Below are 18,855 nucleotides of genomic sequence, written 5' to 3' on the forward strand. Positions count from 1 at the left end.
AAAACTCCTGCAAGAGATAGAGATTTTCTCATTAATTAACAGGCCGAACAGGAGACTAGAGAAGGAGATAAGACTTTAACATTTCTTCCCCTCCTTAGAAGGGACAAAGGTTTAACAGTCAGTGCTGCCTGGAAAATCAGCAGCTTCCAAACAGGCTCATTAACTCTGAAAGCCCAATGCCTCCAGGACAGCGAGAAGCAGAAAGAAACCACAGACCTGTAATCAGGACCCCGCTTTGTCCCCACTGAGCCAAGGCTTTGCCTCTCCGCTTTCCATGCCAGGGTGGCTCCTGAAAGGCTTTGGGATCCCACACTCGGGCGTCCATCCACCAAAACCTGAAAATAAACTGCATTACTTGATTATCAAAATGCCCGAGCACAACTTCACGTACTACATACGCTCCCAGAGTAATTTTGGGTTTTGATGAACTCACAGGGACAGGTTTTCACCCCATCCATCAGCCGGGTGCTGTAACAGGAGCGCAAACACCTCTTGCTCGGGCTTTTGCTGTGCAGAGAGCCTCGGGACCCCGGGCTGAGGTGTTAACCCAAAACGAGCAACACCGAGGGCTAAACTCAGTCTTTCTGGAGTCTCCTGAAAATGCAAAATTAAAGGGTGAGAAAGAAAACACAGAATGGAAATACACTTTTTTTTTTTTTGCAGAAAGGAAGGCAGCGCTGCAGTTTGCCAAGCCCTGGGGTCCCGCATCAAGCACCCAAGCAGCAACTAAACCTAAACTAACCCCCAAAATAGTACAGTAAGTGTTTTTGATATCGATCAGCGATAATTTGGTGGGGGGGGGAACCAAACCCAAACAAACCCAAGTTTTTGTTAGCTCCTCTAAAAACCGGCAGCGCAGGAGGAGCCGGCTCTGCCCGCGGCGCTTCCTCCCCTCAACGCCCAGCCGGGAGCCCGCGGCGGAGGAACCCCGACACCGGCTCCGCGGCCCCGGGACCCCCCCGGGGACACCCCCCCCTCCCCGGCCCCGCCGCCGCCACGGGCCCGCCCAGGCAGCGTCACGCCATACATAAATATTCATGAGGACCCGCCTTCCGGCCCCGCCCACCCCGCCGTGCGCTCCGCCTCCCCCCGGCGCAGGGCAGGGAGCGCATCCCCGCCGCCTCTCCCGGGTCTTCGCTGCCGCAGGCAGGAGGGGGTAAGGAGGGGCTGGGCAACAAGGAAAAAAGCAAGAAAAAACAGCAGGAGAGGGAAAAAACCACACTCTAGCACCCAAAAATCGCTTTCACCCTCCCCTGACCCCCCATCCATCACTGCAACTCGGCGCAGCCCTGCACCTTAGAAACTACTGCAGTACAGAGGGGTGCAAGCATGTGTTCTCAAACGTGTCCTACAGATAATTAACTCAGGCCTCGTTTAGTTTCAGTTGTTGCCAGCCCACCCTGTGTTTTCGGGAGCAGCCTACCAGTCATTCGGCGTCAGCTAGGGATCAGGAGGTGCAGGTTTAGCCGCCTTATCTGGGATGTCTAGGTTGGTGCTGGGGGTGTCAGGCTCGCCCTGGTCTTACCCCGGCACCAGGTATCCATGACTGGGCGATGCCAGGGATAAACGCTGGTCTAACGCAGCTCCAGTAGCCCTGCAAATATCAGATAGCAAGTGTAATGCACAGTTTCTTATTTTTGACAGCTCTGCTGCAGTGAAAAAATACAGCTATAAAGAAAAATAATAATAATAAAAAAAATCTCTACAGACTGAACTTGTTTCCTAGCCATGTCCCAAAACAACGAAAACAAACCCACCTTTAGGAGCCCAGGTAAAGACGATGCTCCAAATTTTCAGCCCTGTTTCAAAATGCAGGACAGAGCGGCACTCTGAAAAGAGAAAGCCTGGACAGTGCTGGGGGCAAAGAACTGGCCAGGGGGGTTGCAAGGTAAGGTCATTCCCATCTTCACAGGTAAGAGAGAATTACAAGGGGGAATTCCCTTTTTTTCCAGAAGTAAACACTTGCTGCTACCCAAGGCGGGAGCCTGGATTCCCCCTGTCAATCAGTTTTGCTACAGGGGGTGATGACAGCAGCAGAGGGAACAAGGCAGCTCTCTGACACCAGGTGAGACGGCAAGCCGGAATAAAACAAGTTTATTTTCTATTCGGACGCAAGCGTTTCTTTTTCACAAGTCTGGCTAGTCGCTGGAGCAGCATTTTGTGTCTTCTAATTTGCAAAGAAGATTTTCTTGGCTACAGAATACTAGAAACAAATACTGCTGACCAAACACGAGTCAGAGTAAGGTCCATCCAGCCCCCAGTGCCCACTCTGCAGAGGCGGAATAACAAATGCAGGAATGGTACAAGCACAGGGTAAGCACACAGCAATACTTCTCCAGAGTACTCACCCAGTCACCAACAATTTGCACCCAGAGTGTCTTTGTATTAACCACCTTGATTTCCCCCCCCCCCCAAGTCCCTTTTTGAAACCACATCCACAGTACCTGGTGGCAAAAGCTTGCGTGGCTCAACTAGGTGTGTGCAAAGCAACCTCCTTCTTTTGAGCTGGCCCCTTGCTAGTTTCATTTGATGCTCCTCTAATATATCTAATATTTGGAGAAACCCCATCCGACACTCATGGTTTTATAGACCTTATGGCTCCTTTCCCAGCTCAGTTCTCTCTCCCCAGCTGATGGATTCTCATCCATCGAGTCATTCCTCATATAGGAGCTGTGCTATACCTTTGATCGTCCTTCTCCACACCTAGCCTAATTCTACCATAACTTATTTCTCTGGGCACCTAGTGGGAGTAACACTGACTTACCGCCTGCTTCACGCCGTAGTTACATGAACTACAAAATAGTCACCAACAAGGGCTTTAGGAAAGCGAGACTGCAAAGAGCAGACTCTTACGGAAATGACAACTCCAAGAAACCATATTTAAAACCATTGCAGGAAAGGTTTCCTGATTCGGCTCTGCAGCTTCCTGCAAAGCTTTTACTGGACTCGGAGGCATAAGCAGGAGTATCCACCAGCCCACTTGTCCTCTTGTAAGGGAATTCAGGGCGCTCTCCTCATTATGCACTGATGCTGAAAACTCACCAGCATATACTTCGAGGAGCTGAACGCCCTCCATTCATTCAGACGGTGGAAGACACTACCCTGCCGGGGACGATACGCACGTTTCTCAATCCTTGGGAGGACAGGAGCCAAAAAGGTGTGAGCATTGAACAGACGAACAACAGGTCAGGTAAGAAAAATACTGCCTCTTCATTTAATGTTTAAAGACGTCAGTAAACAAACAGAACAGTACAGTCAGAGGCTAACCCCCTCCTGCCTCCCCAAACGGCACACTCCAAACCACGACAGGTACCAGGTGACGACTCTGGCGAAGGAGCAGCAAAGTCTGGGATTTGAGGGATGGCCGAGAGAAATCTCTGCTGTGTGAGGGCAAGAAGACAGGACTTAGAAGCAGCAGCTTCCCTCACCCACGAGCAGAGCGACGCCTCCTGGGTACAGTCAAGAGGGAATGGTTTCCACTCCGAGCAAGCAGCCCACATCTCTTGCTAACACACAGAAGGGCCACGCGTGAAGTTGGAAAACACCGCTGGAAGCTACATCAGAGGTGCAAGACACACTATGTACTGACCTTGGCAGCCAAACCTGTGTTCCACAGTGATGTTAGCCTCTCGAAGAATACAGAAAACAGGGAAGTAAGGTCCAACTCTGCAAAGTGTCACAGTACTCATTTGTGAACACCAAACCAAGTATGGGGGGGAATGAACAAGACTATGCTCTGCATACATTCTTCCATCGTGCTCCATCAAGCTGCTCCCTGCTCCAGGGATGCTCCCGACCCCTATCCCACAACTGGCCTTGTCTTCTCGTATAGTTTTCCTTGAGCTGTGGAGCATCAGATGGTTCGAAGGGACATCAGGAAGCAACTCTCAGTGCAGGCTTCAGAGGACAGTCAACCGGGTACCTGAGCGGAGGGCCGGGGAGAGCAGGATGTATCAGGTGTTGCTGCTGAAGAGAGGCAGAGATCGTAGGCACAACCGCTCCAGCTCCCACCTTGCTGGCAGAAGCCCGCATGGGAGTTACGGGAGGCGACTGAACCAGCACAGGTCAGGCTCTGAAGGCAGTCGCACGGCTGCCAGCCAGTACACAGCACAGATTCGAGTGCTACTCAAATTTCCATTTCCCAGAGCGGTGACAGCTGGAACCGTGACACATGGTGGAAAGTAAGGAACACGTTTCACTGCTCTCTGCCTCTTCAGGTAGCAGAAGCCTGCAGCGGTGTTGTTTCTGCTGCCACCGCATGCAATCAAATACGAAGGGAGGGCTAACTGGCTCCTACGTGGCCCAGTTATCTGCTCCAAGCACCCATGTCCAATGCGGGACTCCCCCACAGTCCAGAGCCCCACACCACAGCGCTCAGATCTCAACGTCACTCTCTTTGTCGTTATCGTGGTCACCGTCATAAAACTCGTTGGCAGCTTCAGGCCTGGGGGAAAGACAATCACTATCAGCGAGGAGAGCCCTGGCACCCCTGGGGTCAGAGAAGAATGCCTAGGTCACACTGCCAAAGGTCAGAAGATGCCCAGCACCCAAACAACCCATGAAGTGTTATGTGAGGAGACCACATATTTCTAGAGAGGGGCTCCCTGGATAAGACCACAGACTCCGAAGTGACTTTGTATCTGTTCTGGGAAACAGATGGTCTCCAATATATCATCTGCCCATCTTAGCAGGGACAGAAAGGGAAGCCCAATTCTCCAGAACAAGATCTGGTACCTGCTGTAGTTTTCCTCAGAACCTCTTTCCTCTGGATCAGGCTCATCTGTGCGATCGTAGCTGAGCAAGTCAGAAGGGACATCGTGGATCTGCACGCTGGGAGCATGGTTCAGCATTTTCAGATTCTCAAATATCGTCTGCCTGATCTGATCCAAGTACTACATAGAAAAAACAGAGAGGGATCACCACAGTGAGAACTGGCAGTCTGCACAGAGCCACAACTGTTAGCACTGCTACCTGCCTGCATCATCTATGTGGTGGCCATGAGAAACAGATGTGTGCAAAAAGCTATTTGCCAGAGCAGAGGAGGTGGGAGAGTTAATTCAATCATTGATACTCAAGCACACAGAAAACAGTAAGACAATCCAGCAAGGTTCTCAAATGCCATGAGACTTCCTGAGATCCCAGAGGAAAGGTTCTGCTTGTTTTTCATCACTTTTCTGTCCCGCAAGAATTCCTTGCCTGGGCTCTACCTGGTTTCACAGGACAGAGCATCAACCACAGGGTTTTGGTAGTACATAGCTGATATTGCAATAAGGCTGCAAGCACTTACCTGCCGGGAGTTCTGATTTTCAATCCTCGTACTGACGTCAGGATGAAGGGTGAAGTCTGGAGCAAAGTATTCGAAGTACTCTGTGATGGAACGAGCAAGAGAGTTACAGCACAGAGGCAAGGGAGCCAGCCGGCACTGCTCTGCAGAGAGCAGAGCTCACTCTCCCACCATGCTAGGAGTGACCAGACCCTAAAAAGTGCGGTGATGTACAGCTCTGGAACCGCAAGGAATTATATGAAACAAAAAAGCGAGCAAAAGTAACGCTCAAGTCACTGAATAGGAAATGATCCAAATTAAATGATACATGACACAGTAAGGGTGTGTCAGCCCAGCAAAGTCTACAAGTGGGTGGTAGGAGACTACTAAGGCCATCTCTAAGATCAGAAAGTGCTGTCACTTTGGTCCTGGTCTTATCTCTGGTCAATGCAGAATAGAAGTGTTAATTCTTCAGCTGATATAACAAATACTTTAGCTCAGCTAATGAGGAAAAAACCGAACTCCAACTTACCACTGTATGGGAGCTCTTCGCTAATTGCTTCATCTACAAGCAATGATGTTTCGTAAGTCCTGAAAACATGGAGGAAGATGAGCTCAGTCCAGAGAAAGCTACATGGCGCATGCAGGGACAAAGCCCACGGCAACTGCTTAACCAGTGACCTTCAACAAGCAGAGAAGAGACTCACCAGCATCGTGCCACGTTGCGAACTGTGTAACCACCTCCTCCCAGTACCAGCAAGGGGATGTTGAAGCTCTTTACATACTCCACGCACTCCCTAGAAACCCCAAACAAAAAAATGCCAGAGCTGTTAACTGCAGCACACACTCACGTGTCAGAAATGTCCCCGTGCACTCAAACACCACCACAGCTGGTGTGATACACCCGGAGTTCAGGGCTTCCACCCAGGGAGCCTGAGCCATGCGCCACTCTGCAGCACCTTGTACAAAGCCTCATTCTGAGACCCCATCCTGTCACACAAGAGTTAAAAAACCCCCCAAAAAACTGCTGGTACTGCTGGAAGGCCAAAGGCAAAGCTCAAGCCTCACAGCAGAGGACTCATTAGAGCCCTTCAGACTAAAGGACGGTCTTTCAACTAACTGCTCTGCCCCAGCTGCGCTGTACTTACCCATGTCCTCTTATACTGAGGTTAAAACAACCCAAACGGTCGCAACCCAGAGAATCAGCACCGCACTGGGGAACAGAAAAAGAACACCTGAATTTTTGCTACAGAGGCATTGCTTTGCTGACACACATCAGCATCCCCACCCCTTGGCCACCCTCATTCACCAGAGGGTACAGACAGCAGCTCAGCTAGGGCACACCAACCCTGATTCCCCGGGAACAGAAGGTAACACATCGATAGCAGCCCCCTCCAACCTACAGCCTCTGGAAGGGACGGACACGTGCACAGAGGCTTGCTTTCTTACCTGCAGTACTATGCAGGTGGGCTGATAGTAATCTACCACCTGGTTAATGACTGGCTGGAAGAGGTGTTTATAACCTTTGGAGAGAAAGGTAGATTTGTCATGGCTCTGGAGCAGAAGGACCAGCAAACACCTGGGCAAGGGGAAACGGCAGGGAACACCTACTTTGGTCATCAATGCCATCTCGTAGAGGCACGTTGAGACAGTAGTAACGACCACTCTCTGCACCAACTTCATACATGTCACCTGGCCACGGAAAGACAGGAGAGTCACAACAGCTCTGAGACCTCAGAGATATGGAAAGGCCAGATCTGGTCTGGGTTGAGATCTCTTAACCTAGCTAGGATCCCTCTTTCTTACAAATAACTATACTTCTGTTCCTCTCCAACTGCTTTTCCATGCCCTTTCTTCCATTGTTTCTCCCTGCAGCTCTAATTTCGTGATTTTACACTTTTATACTCCAGCAAAGCTTTCAAAGGATTCTGAAGCGAGGCCAGGTTCACACTATAAGGGAAAATACATACCTGTACCAGGAAAGAAATAGTTCCCATATTTATGAAATGACACTGTCATGACACGGTCCGTCAAGTAGAAAGCCTCCTGCACACCATCTCCATGATGGATATCGATATCAATGTACAGAACACGTGGATGATATCTATTGAATACAGGAGGAAAGACAGCATTACTGTCTGCACCGCACCCAACCTCACTATTCCCCACATGCCTCAGTATCACCTGGCGCCCTGAAAACCACCACCGACATCAACCTGCAAGCCCACTTGCCAACGGAACTCACCTGTCCCACCTGAGGTATATCAAATGGTTTAGATACGAGACATTTGAATACAGTCACAACACGCCCCACCACTAAAATGTTTTCTTCTGATGTGCTTGGAAATAGATATTAGAATAAAAGGTTTTCAGATGGGGCCAGAAATGTCTTGGAAAGCAGATGATGAAGAGAACCTATTTTAACCACCTGGGTGTTAGAAAGTTGCACGTTTTTGTTTCCTCTACAAACAACATGCTGTTAGTTAATCTTTAAGAGCTCCAACAATTTTTAATCATATCAGGAAATGAAAGGTCAGCTAGCCAAGGAGGAGGTAGGAACACTTACTTCCTCCATGTGCCAGAGCACTGGCAGCACTATGTCCCTAGCACCAAGACCACCAGGCTGGACTAAATTTACTCGAGAAGCAGCCTGCTGGGTCACAGAGGCAGAGGGTGAAGAAGGGGAGATGCACAAGTAAATACATTGGGGTAACAGTCAAAGCTGATGTGCTGTTGAGCACTGGAGACATGGCCCTAAGCCATCCATGCCTGCCAGCTCTAGAGCTGCCCGCTCGGCCGGAAAGAACTTCAACTTTTCACAAGGAAATACTGCATCTGGTCAATCCCCAAAGAACAGGGGATCTGGCATCCATGCCAAAACCCTAGGGGACTGGGGAGGGACCTGAAAAAACAAGACAACATCAAAACAGAGGAGGAGGAGCATGTGGTTCGTGCCATCTGCCTTGGAACCATGGCTTTAAGTGTGTCTGCAGTGATCTGATCAAACTGGTTGATGGTGCTGACCCATGCTGAGTAGTACCTTGCCTCAGTCTCCCGAGAGAGACATAAACTATTTAAGACAGCCCAGATTATTCATCCCATAGACAAATGACAGCAAGGAGAAAAAGGGGATGCATACACACAGCCCTTGCACACTGGTAAAGGGAGAAAGGGACCTTCTAAGAGCAGAGACACCACAGTATTGCCAAGGTGGAAAGCAAACTCAAGTATGCAGCCAGCTGCTGCAGAAATGGTTCCTGAAAACAGGGAACAAAAGAATAGGGACATATTATAATCTCCCATGAGGGGTAACTGGGCTGTATTTGAAGCCTCTGGTATATGGGACTTGTGAGACTAGAAAATAGGTGCGCAGAGATACACAGTGAAGACCTGAGGTTCCAAACACAGAGCAGGGAAGACTGGCAGAGAGGAAAGAGGTACAAGAAACCCCAGTACATCCCATAAATCTGACTTTGAGAGTGAGTAAGCTTGCCACCAGTCATGTAACTATTGTCTGGTCAACCCCAATTTTTTTTTTTTTTTTAATTCCATAACATCTTGTCTCAGATTCAGCAACAAGGAGGGCATTTGAGAGTACAAAAAAAAATATAATCACAGATTAATCCAAGAAATGGAAGGTATTTCTGTAACTCTTCCTCCCATTCTGAACTTACTTTTCATTTGCTAAAAAGAAAAAAAAAAAAAATCTCTTTTCTACTCAAAGCAAGTGTCCTTTGATCACCCATGTGTTGCTCAAGTCCTGTTCTTAAGCCACTCAAGCAAGTCAAGAAAGATTCAAGTCATTTAACTGTCTCCAGTGAGCCATAATTTGCATTTACCTACGAAAGGCTCACTGTGGTAAAAACGCTGAGACTCAGGAGACCCTGAAATGAGTATTTCACAGACGGATGAGAAATGGAATTGAAGAACTCTTCTGTATCCCTTAAGCTGCATGCAACAAAACTGGAGTCAGATATTCCAATTCTGAAGCCCCCCTTCTTGTGCCTAAAGAAGAGGCCAGGACAAAAAAAATCAAGTTGTTGGCCTTCTTGGACTCCAGAAAGGCAAACGAGGAGGGGAACAGAGAGAACAGTGAAGCAGCAGAGGGAAACCACACGCCAGGACAGTACTGCACTTGCACCATGTCCTTACTTGAGCAGCTCCAGGATGCCAATAACTATGTCGTTAACATAACAAAACCCAGAAGCCTGCAAGAGAGAGAAAACCAAATAGCATTAGAACGGGATCAACACAGAGCCTGGGCCTCAAAAAGACAGAGGAATATGCAGATTTGCCTCATTACCTCAAACTTTTTGGCATGATGCAGGCCCCCTGCCCAGTTTATTGCAATATCACAGATCTAAGAACGGAAAGATAACTTAGTTTAAGGTGACAATGTGGTAAGATAACCTTGCACCCACTTCCCCAGTGCACCCACTTCAACCTGCCCAGCCCTGTGGCCCACAAACACCCTTCTGGCCTTTCCTTCTCCTACGGAGGCCTTTCCGAAGCTCCATCTTGGTCGTTAGCCCAGCCAACAGTTTTGGTTACATCATGTCCATACTGGATTAGTCCTGTGCTTTACATTCCCCATTAGACCAGAAAAGGTCATCTCCCACCACCACTGCTCCCCCTCCAGCCAGCAGCAGGCAGAGCACCTGCCACATACAGTTTGTGCCGGCACTCGTTCTTTACACTCATTAGACCTTTCTCAGGTCTCTCAAAGACTCAAACCTCTGTAGTTTTTTTTTTTTTGTGCCCTCCCGAAGGACCCTTTTCTTCAGACCTTCTGTGTGATCTCATTTAGTGCATTTCCATAGCAGAGACCTAGCAGCGCTCTTGAGGTCTCCCAGCAGCCAGTTTCACTGAAGATCCCAGGTTTGTTCTACTGAGAGTACTTTGTGACTTTAGTACGCGCAGCATTAGTATCCTCTGACTCCCTCTGGATTAAACATCTACTAAATGGTTGCCTCTGACAGTACAGGAATGGTCTCAAGCTTAACAGTCCTACAGCACTCAGTATTTACACTGCAACACAGCAGTGCTGGCTATGTTGTTTTACAAAACAAATCCATGAGGTTCTCCTTAAACTGAAAACCAGTTCGCTTACGCCCGTGTTTCAATAGATAAGCACGTCAGCTCAGTTACCTTGTTGTTCAGCTGCGTTGCTCCCTGCAGGGAGGCCCCAGTATAGCGAGAGCAAAATTCAAAGAGGCCTGGAAACACTGGGCTGAAAAAGAAACCATGATTCAAACACAGAACATCTTCTCATTCCTCCCCATCTCTCCAGAGCAAAGCCAGGAATAAAACTGTCCAGGGACATTACCTGAGCAAGACCAAAACCCATTCTCTGTGAAAGAGTTAATTTGGGATCACTCTGACCCTGCTTATAACACACAGAATACCAGCAGGTGAGCAATCTGGCTGCAAACACAATGGGAAACTCAGTGAATTTGATAATGATTACCAAACCTTCCAAGCTAGTCCGGAAAAGGCTCCCCTGCTCACAACGCGTGCCGGTGTCTGCCCTGCAGCCCTGCTGACGTAAGCCCAGAGCTAGGACATGATGTGAGACTCTGCATCAGGAGAGGGGAGGACTGGTCTGCTCCTGCGCTATCTCCTCCCTGGCTGTATCTGGAAGATCCTGCCCCCACTCTGCTTCCAAGCACACAGCCCAGAGTGCGGTATGCTGCAACCGGAGATGAATGCTGCTCTTAAGACAGCACTAAGGTCTGATCCATCCCACCGCACAGAGCCAGCCCAGGCACTGGGAGAGCTCAGGAACACAGGACATGGAGACCCTGTGTCACCAGCTTGCTGGCATCATGTCACAAGCCACATTCATGGACCAGCAATGGCTTAAAGACCGTGGGGTTTCCTTTTCCCCCTCTCATTTCTGCTAAGAAGATGGTTTCTGATCATCAGAGCAGCAAGGTCACAGAACAGTCTTCTGATTCTCAGCCTAAATATTAAAAACCAGGCTATACTAAAACCTGCTTGGGATAACACTGTTCTCTAGCTAATGTAACTCCTCCTGTGCTAGTACAGCTTTCCCCTCCACAGAATACATAAGAACAGTCTTACTCTCTGACAGCCCTTATAATCCTCAACCAGACAAGACATACTGCTACTTTCTCAGTCACCCACAGAGCCCTTCCATACATTTCTTTCAAGTTTCATCTCTCATGAGCATTAAAGACTGGAATTGAACATTCTCAACAAGATCTCATGTAGTTTTGTACAGAAGCATGAGTATCTCCTTAGTTCTACCTGAAAATCAGGCTCTCAAAGCTGTCTTGAATTTAACACGCACCTATTAAGGTAGCTAAAATGACAGGCAATTATTTAAAAAAAATAGTTAGCATGTTCAAGAAGAACTGGAGGCTCTGCAAGAACAAGTAGAGATACAGCCTCTAACCCAATAAGCTTACAGCCTAAATACAGATCTAAAAGGAAGACTGCAAGATCTAAAGAGAAGGGAAAGGAATCAAGGAGGTTCCAGTAATCTGATATACACAGGAGGGACACGCACCTCATTCTGGTTAAAAACAAATAAGAAATGGGACATTCTAAAAGAGCCCTCCAGACGTGAGCGATGCAGGAGCACCCTTTCCCACTGTGGGTTCGCAGGAGGCACAGAGCACTCACCAGTCATCGCCCACGTTGAAGGCATTGAGGCTCTTGGTGAACCCCTGCATGTTGTTGGGGCTCACTCTCTGCAGGAAGTCGATGTAGTCCTCGGAGTGGAATCGGCACATGTCATGCTGGGATGCCTGGTACGGTTTGAAAACCTTCAAGAGAGAAAGGCAAGACTTATTTGCCATCCAAACTCGCATTTGCTTTGGCTGTAAGAAATCTCAAGCTAACTGACAAACGACCTGCACAAGGTATATCAAAAAATGTTCCACTACATTGGCTTCCTGACATTCATTTTCATTAAAATTCAACAAGTTGCTCCATGAAGCCTGCTTTCCTACCGATTTTTCTCTTTCAGCCATAAACCCATCTCCTGCCTCTCATAATAACTGCAGCTCTTGCCACACACTCTCTGATGCCTTCCTTCCCCCACTGCACACACCCCCCTCCTTGCGCAAGCCAGCAGAATAAATCAGCTGAGTTCAAACTACAGCTTTTTCTTCACTGGAGGGCACTATTCCCTTATCGGTCGCCAGCTTTCATACAATTTTAAGACCTTGATACATGGGTGGTTTTGGTCCCTCCGTCAGATTTGCCTGTAATGGGCTGATAGGTTCAAAAGTTATTCGGAGAAAGCTCACAGACAGACGGAAGAGTTGCATAAGCTTTGTTTCCTTTGGAAAGCCGGCGAAAAACAGTCAGGGAACTGGACAGATTCAAATTGAAGAGCTTGTGACAATACAGGCTTGCCAGTTTGGCACTTAACGCACATACCTCAATATACAGGAAGTTAAAAATTAACACCACATACCTGGCGAGAGGAAATTATAGTTGTGCGGAAATCAGTAAGAGATCTTTTTTGTGTTTCCCAATTTCTCTTAATTAAAGCATGCACTTTATAGAAAGAGTGGAACATGAAAAAAAACAGTAAGATGCACGAGCTTGTCTCCAAAGGGAAAATTTATCAGGGCAACTGCAGCAACGTGCCTGTTTCCTGGGCTAAGGAGGAAACACATTAATTTTCAGAGACACAATATACCCTAACAAACCCATCATCTCCTTTCCTGAACTGGTCTGCATGTGGTATGGTGTTTTCCACATGGATGCGTGGGGTTTGGTGTTTCTCAGAGGCTGCTGCCTGGACAACTCAAACAAGGAGGATGAGGCGACTCACAAGCACGAGCCATTAGTGCAGCTGCTAAGGGTGAAGACCTGTTCCCCACGAGGGCTCTGCACAGGTACCTCCCAGGAGTCCAGACGGCTGATTAAATCAAACAAGACCAAAACCAATGCTAAAGAGTCATCATGGGGAAGAAATAGCTCTCACCGGATATCCAGAGGCTCTCTTTGACAACAAAAAGTAGGGATGCGTGATTCAAAACAGAAAGGGGGGGGGGAAAAGAAGACCAAAAGCTTCAAGACAGACTCAGCTGCTGACAGAAGAAGAAACCTGCCACCTTCCACCCTTCACCCTGCTCCCAGCAATCCCACCCACCTTCCTAAGCAAGCTCTGGCACTCAGCCCCCTCTGTCCGCTGTCTCGTTTTGCTAACTCCATAAAAAACCCTCCTGGCTTTGCCGAGTTACTGAGTTGCATCAGTTCACGCAGGGATCCAATAGCTTCCAGATGCAGCACAAGAAAGGCAGCGGGAAGACGCAGCAGGGGAGCAGGGAAGGTGAGCAGCAGGACAACCCCTCCCTCTTTCGACAACGCTGAGCCTTGGTTCACCGCGTTCTTGCATGCCGCAGCCACAGATAAGCTGGGAAAGGTGTGAAGAGGCGAACTCAGCTTGATAGGATGGTGGCCTTTTATTTGGAGGAGGCAGAGAGGGCAGGTAATGATGTAACCACAACACAAAGTTAACAGGACCTTTTATCGTCACAGCTGACCATAATCCTCGCTTTTATTTGCTCGTAACTTTCCCAGTCACTGACTGTTCAGGATGAAGTTCCTCTGCAGTTTTCAGCTTCACGATGGCACCTTGTGGAAAATATAGCCCCCAGAAAAGGGTTTCAAGACTAAAAATGTGGCAAAGCGTACAGCTCTGCCTACTGCCTCATTCAGACATGGATTTGACATTTAGAAGTGTTACATCAGAATGTGCTTTTTGCTGTTTCTGCAAGAAAAATCCCAACTCTAGGGAAGTTATTCATAGAAGTTCATGCATTTACAGCAAAAAATCTGAAAGATAAACTCTGCAAAGATTCCACGTGTCCCGAGTGTACTCCAGCTGCATCCCCCCACAAGCGCAACAGCAGGTCACCGCGGCTGGATGCAACTTTACTAGGGAATTACATTAATTCCACAGGGAAGCTTTTCTAATGTTTAAACATACCAAACTAGTTTTATATATTGCATCAAGGAACTGTTCCACTGGTCCATTTTAGCACCTTCCTTTAAAAATTGATACTGTGCTTTAGTTTTGGGACAGCTTATTTTCTATTTGCTTTCGCTCAAGCCGCAAGTCTCTCACCACAGAAGCAGATACGCTGGCAGTGGAAGAGCCCATGCCAAATGCCAGGCACTTGCACAGCGCTAGAGATAATGTGCGGCACGGACGGGCAGGTACAAAGCAGCTGAGATCCAGCTTTTCCCTCTGCCCCACTTGTATTGGTTTGGCTGTTCAGACTTTGCCCTAAAAAATAAAAAGCAGGAAAACTGTATTGCTATCACACTTGCAAGAATTTTGCACCTTGTCCTGCCCATACAGTGGAGAAGACACTGTAAACATGCCAGAATTAAAACCACTGGTCTAATCCCGCTCTTTTGTGTGCACAGTGATACAACTTTGATTTTAACATCACCGATTCTCAGGTGCTTGCAAAGTGACCTTTAAGGACAGGCTTTTTTTGGTAGCACAACAACTAAATATTTAGTCAGGTCTTTGAGGGCACAGCGAAAGCTGGTTATAGTTTTGCTTAATGTCTAATGGTGGGGATGAGGGAACCTGGGAAGCGAATCATAGTCTGGAGAAGTGCCTGGTCTAGCTGGAAAGGGACTGGAATTTGCACATTTCTGACAGCTCTGCATGATCACCATGTTTTCACAGCAGCTCATGATTTATCAACACTGAGAAACACATCACTGAGACAAGTTGATCACACTTTCTTCTCCACAGCCTCAAAACAAGCCTGACTATTACCAGTTCCTTGCAATCATCTACAACTGCAAGCAACGACCCATGATCAAGTTCTACAATCATTCTGAGAGCACACACCTCAAAGTAACCTCCATGGTCACCCAGTTCAGGCTCATGAGTAACAGAGGAAGCAGCTGGTTTGCAGAGCATCACAAGGAGCAGAGCCCGACTGCAGGAGGGCGAGGAACACACGTGGGATGCACGAGCACAAAGAGGAGGGACAGAGGAAAGTCCTGACATCCCTCGCAGATCAGGGCAATGACGGTTTTGTGCCCGGCTTTCATCTCCCCTCCCTGTTTGCTAGCTATGCACGATGATGACTGTGACAGAAGCGCCCTTCACCTCTTTTAATGAGGTAATTCCCATGAAAAGACACTGTAAATGCATGTGTGTATGCCCATATGTGTACATATATACATACCTATATGTACATAAAACAAGAAGTGCCTGGAGCTGTAGCCTATAACGTTTAGAATAACGTTCTGGGTACGGGCCCTTCCCCAGGGCACACCAGAGATCACAGGCTGCGGAGACAATAGGCAGCAGCTACACCCGGCCTCTGGATCAGACAGCACGACCTGGGATCGCGCCAGTCAGCCCAGGAATTAAATCGCTCAACAGTGCGAAACAGCTCCGAAGCAATCCCGCTGCACCGAAAGTGAGAATAAGCCAACAGGAGACAAAACAAGTTGCCCCAAAATGATCAGCAGCTGCAGGTGGCATGTTCTGCACGTCAAAATGGGCAAAAGCCCTCTCAAAAGGGACAGAATGGTAGAAGACTTTTACCATTCCTGCCTTGATCTTGTATCGTGAAGCATTAAGTTCCATGCCCTGTACTCCTGAGAGCTTTTCATTTGCTCTGTGCTGCAAGAACAGGCAGAAAAGTGAACAAGGATTCTAGGGAAAGGAGCACGGTTCAATCCCACTTGCACCAAGTGAAATAAAATACTTCAAAAGAGGGGCACCACACATGGGATATTCTATTACCCCCAAACTAGTTCATTTCTTGAAAGATGAAAATTTAAGTTTTCTTTTTGACTATCGCTACATGCTGATCATGTTTTATCAGGTTTACGCAGGCTAGACTTCAGGAAGAGAAAAATCCTTCTAACAGTGAGAACTGGAGTGCACCAGACTAGGTTGTTGAGCTGGTTGGGCAACAAAGACTTTGAAGAGCCGGTTGGACAATCACTGATCGGGTATGAGATGGAATTAGTGAACCCCAGTTAAGGCATCAAGGCGAATTAGCAAGCCTCTTCAGGGTTTTTTTTTCAGCTTTACTATTCTACGATCAACACGGTCCACATGTGCGGACCTAGAAGGGGCTACAGACACAGAAATTTCATGCACAGTCCCCAGCGGCACTGCTGCAACTCCAAGCACGGCACTGTACGCACAAGTTTGAACAAGACACTGACAACCAACGATGGTGCCTTTCAGATTAGCTCTGGGTTGTATGGTTGGGGCTCAGGCCGATGAGAATGCCTGAGACCACTTAAAGCCTTGTCTGCAACAACTCTGTTACCTGCTGTGCCAAAAGTGGAGCTGAAGGAGGAGCAGCGACACAAGAAAGCTGTGAAGAACCTACTAATGCGGGCCAAGCCTTAACACAGAGCCCACGACTGAAGTCAGCGGGATGGTGCACAGGTCTCTGGCACCTTTCATGCATGCTGAAGCCTAAAACGCCCACTCTGGAGGCTGCCTGCCCAAAGCCACCGGCCACAGCCCCCTCTTCCCCCACCGCCTGGGCGGGGGGCCCTGTTGGGCCCCAGGAGAAGCGCCGCTTACGATCATCTTCTTGTAGAGCCCGTAGTGCAGGACCAGGCTGTGGGTTAGCGCCAGGCGATGCGGCTTCATGGGGTGCCCCGCTCCTGGAAGGGAAACGACACGGGGAGTCACCGGGAGCGGGGGGAACACCGGCCGCCCCCCACCCCCGGGGCCGGGCCCAGCGCGGGGCCGCGATAGGACCCGCTGAGCCACCCCCCACCAGGCCCGCTCGGCCCCGGGACGGGGTGAGGGGACCGGCCCCAGGCCGCCCCGGCGAGCCAGGGCCGGGCTGGGCCATATCCCCGCCCCGAGCCGGGACCGGCCCCAGCCCGACCCCTCCGCCGCCGCCCCAGTTCTCCTCCGGTCCCGCCGCCCGGCCCAGCCCGCACCGTAGTGGAAGTTGCCCACGTCCGGGTCGTAGAAATAGGCCACGGTCTTCGCCATGGCGGAGAGGCCGGGACCCGCCGCCGCGCGCTCCCGCTCACGTCATCACGCCGCGACGGCGCCGAGAGCCCACACCCGCCTCAGTGCCGCCGACAGCGGGCGACGGAAGGCGCCGGAGGGGCGGAGCCCGGGGGCGGGGCTGGGGGGCGAGGGGCGGGGCCGAAGGCGGGGCGATCATCGCTGCGGCGCCCCCGCGGTCCCAGCGCCTACCCCAGTCACTCCCGGCTGCCCCCAGTTACTCCCGGCTCATCCCAGTTGCCCGCTGGATTCTATCTGTAGCCCTACAGCTGCCCCCAGGCACGCCCAGCTGCTCACCAGTTGCCCCCACCTGCCTCCCAATCATCCCCAACTGCCCCCAGTCACCCCCAGTTACCTCGAGTTGCACTCCAGTCTCACCTCACTGCCCCCTACCTACCCCCAGCTCCCCCAGTCACTCCCAGGTGCCCCCAGTTACTCCCGGCTGCCCCCAGTTACTCCCAGCTGCTCCCAGTTGCCTGCTAGATTCTCTCCCATAAGCCTACACCTGCTCCCCAATCACCCTCAGCTGCCCCCAGTCACCCCTCACTGCCCCTCACCTGCACCCAGGCACCCTCAGCTGCCCCCAGTTACTCCCGGGAGATCCCAGTTACTCCCAGCTGATCCCAGTTGCCCACTGGATTCTCTTCTGTAGCCCTACAGCTGCTCCCCAGTCACCCCCAGCTGCCCCCAGTCACCCCCAGCTGCCCCCAGTTACCCCCAGTCGCCCACTGAGTTCTCTCCTGTAACTCAACTCTACAGCGGCTCCCCAGTCACCCCCAGCCCCTCACCAGTTACCCCCACTTGCCTCCCAATCACCCCCAGCCTCCCCCAGTCACCACCCAGCCGCCGCAGCCCACCCACTGAGGGCACTCACACCTTGCTGGGGCTCATCCCCTTCTGGGGAGCAGCAGCCCCCCCCCCAAACTGTGAGGGACGGGGACCGCCACCGCCGGCTGTCACCCGGCCAAGCAGCCCTCCCAGGTCCCACCCCACCGGGGTGCAGGTGCTCCTGACCGCTGGCAGCCTTCAAACATAACCGGCCGGGGTTGGCAGGGAGCGGGGACAGGGAGGCACCGCCGGGCAGGCGGAGGACAAAAGCCGGGCGGAAAATTGCCGTGTATGAAAAAGCAGCCGTGCGGAACGAGGGAAAAACCCTGAACCTCACCCGGAGCCGGCGAGGGACAGGGCCGGGGCCGTGGTGCGAGTGGCGCCAGCGGCAAAAACCTGTTCCCTGTGGGCTGGAAAGGAGAAAGGATGAAAGGAGCAGGTAGTCTTGCCCAAAGGCTCGGAAAACAAATTAGCCGAAATCGGCGCTTGGCAAGGGCTTGGTCCTGCCGGTCTCCTGCCCGATGGCTTCCCGCGGGCAGGAGGTTGGGGGCGAAGGATGCTGCGCTGGAGGCAGGCTGCCCAAACCACCTGCAATAAAATGGGGTCTCAGAGAGGAGCAGGCAAAGGGCAAGGACCCCCAAGGGGCACACCAAGAGCTGGCTAAGGATGGAGACCACGGCAGATCGGCACCGGGATGTTCGCCGGCTTCTCAGCGACGGGATTTTGATGCTGGGTAATAAACGTGCGGGAGGGAAACCCC

The 18,855-nt window shown here is 50.4% G+C and overlaps 1 protein-coding gene across 1 annotated transcript; it reads right to left on the bottom strand.

The window, feature by feature from the left end:
• Positions 1-3,186: 3,186 nt before the first annotated feature.
• Positions 3,187-17,268, bottom strand: HDAC3 (histone deacetylase 3). Its single transcript, XM_050905197.1, has 15 exons — positions 17,195-17,268; positions 16,827-16,909; positions 11,912-12,054; positions 10,412-10,493; positions 9,567-9,623; positions 9,416-9,471; positions 7,234-7,367; positions 6,875-6,955; positions 6,713-6,786; positions 6,412-6,476; positions 5,971-6,060; positions 5,796-5,854; positions 5,288-5,367; positions 4,735-4,892; positions 3,187-4,444 (listed from the first exon to the last, which is right to left on the bottom strand). The coding sequence occupies exons 1-15, from the start codon at positions 17,247-17,249 to the stop codon at positions 4,375-4,377; spliced, it is 1,287 nt and encodes a 428-aa protein (XP_050761154.1). The 5' UTR covers positions 17,250-17,268; the 3' UTR covers positions 3,187-4,374.
• Between the last annotated feature and the right edge of the window lie 1,587 nt (positions 17,269-18,855).

The sequence above is a fragment of the Gymnogyps californianus genome, chromosome 14, assembly GCF_018139145.2.
Source record: "Gymnogyps californianus isolate 813 chromosome 14, ASM1813914v2, whole genome shotgun sequence".
Taxonomy (NCBI): domain Eukaryota; kingdom Metazoa; phylum Chordata; class Aves; order Accipitriformes; family Cathartidae; genus Gymnogyps; species Gymnogyps californianus.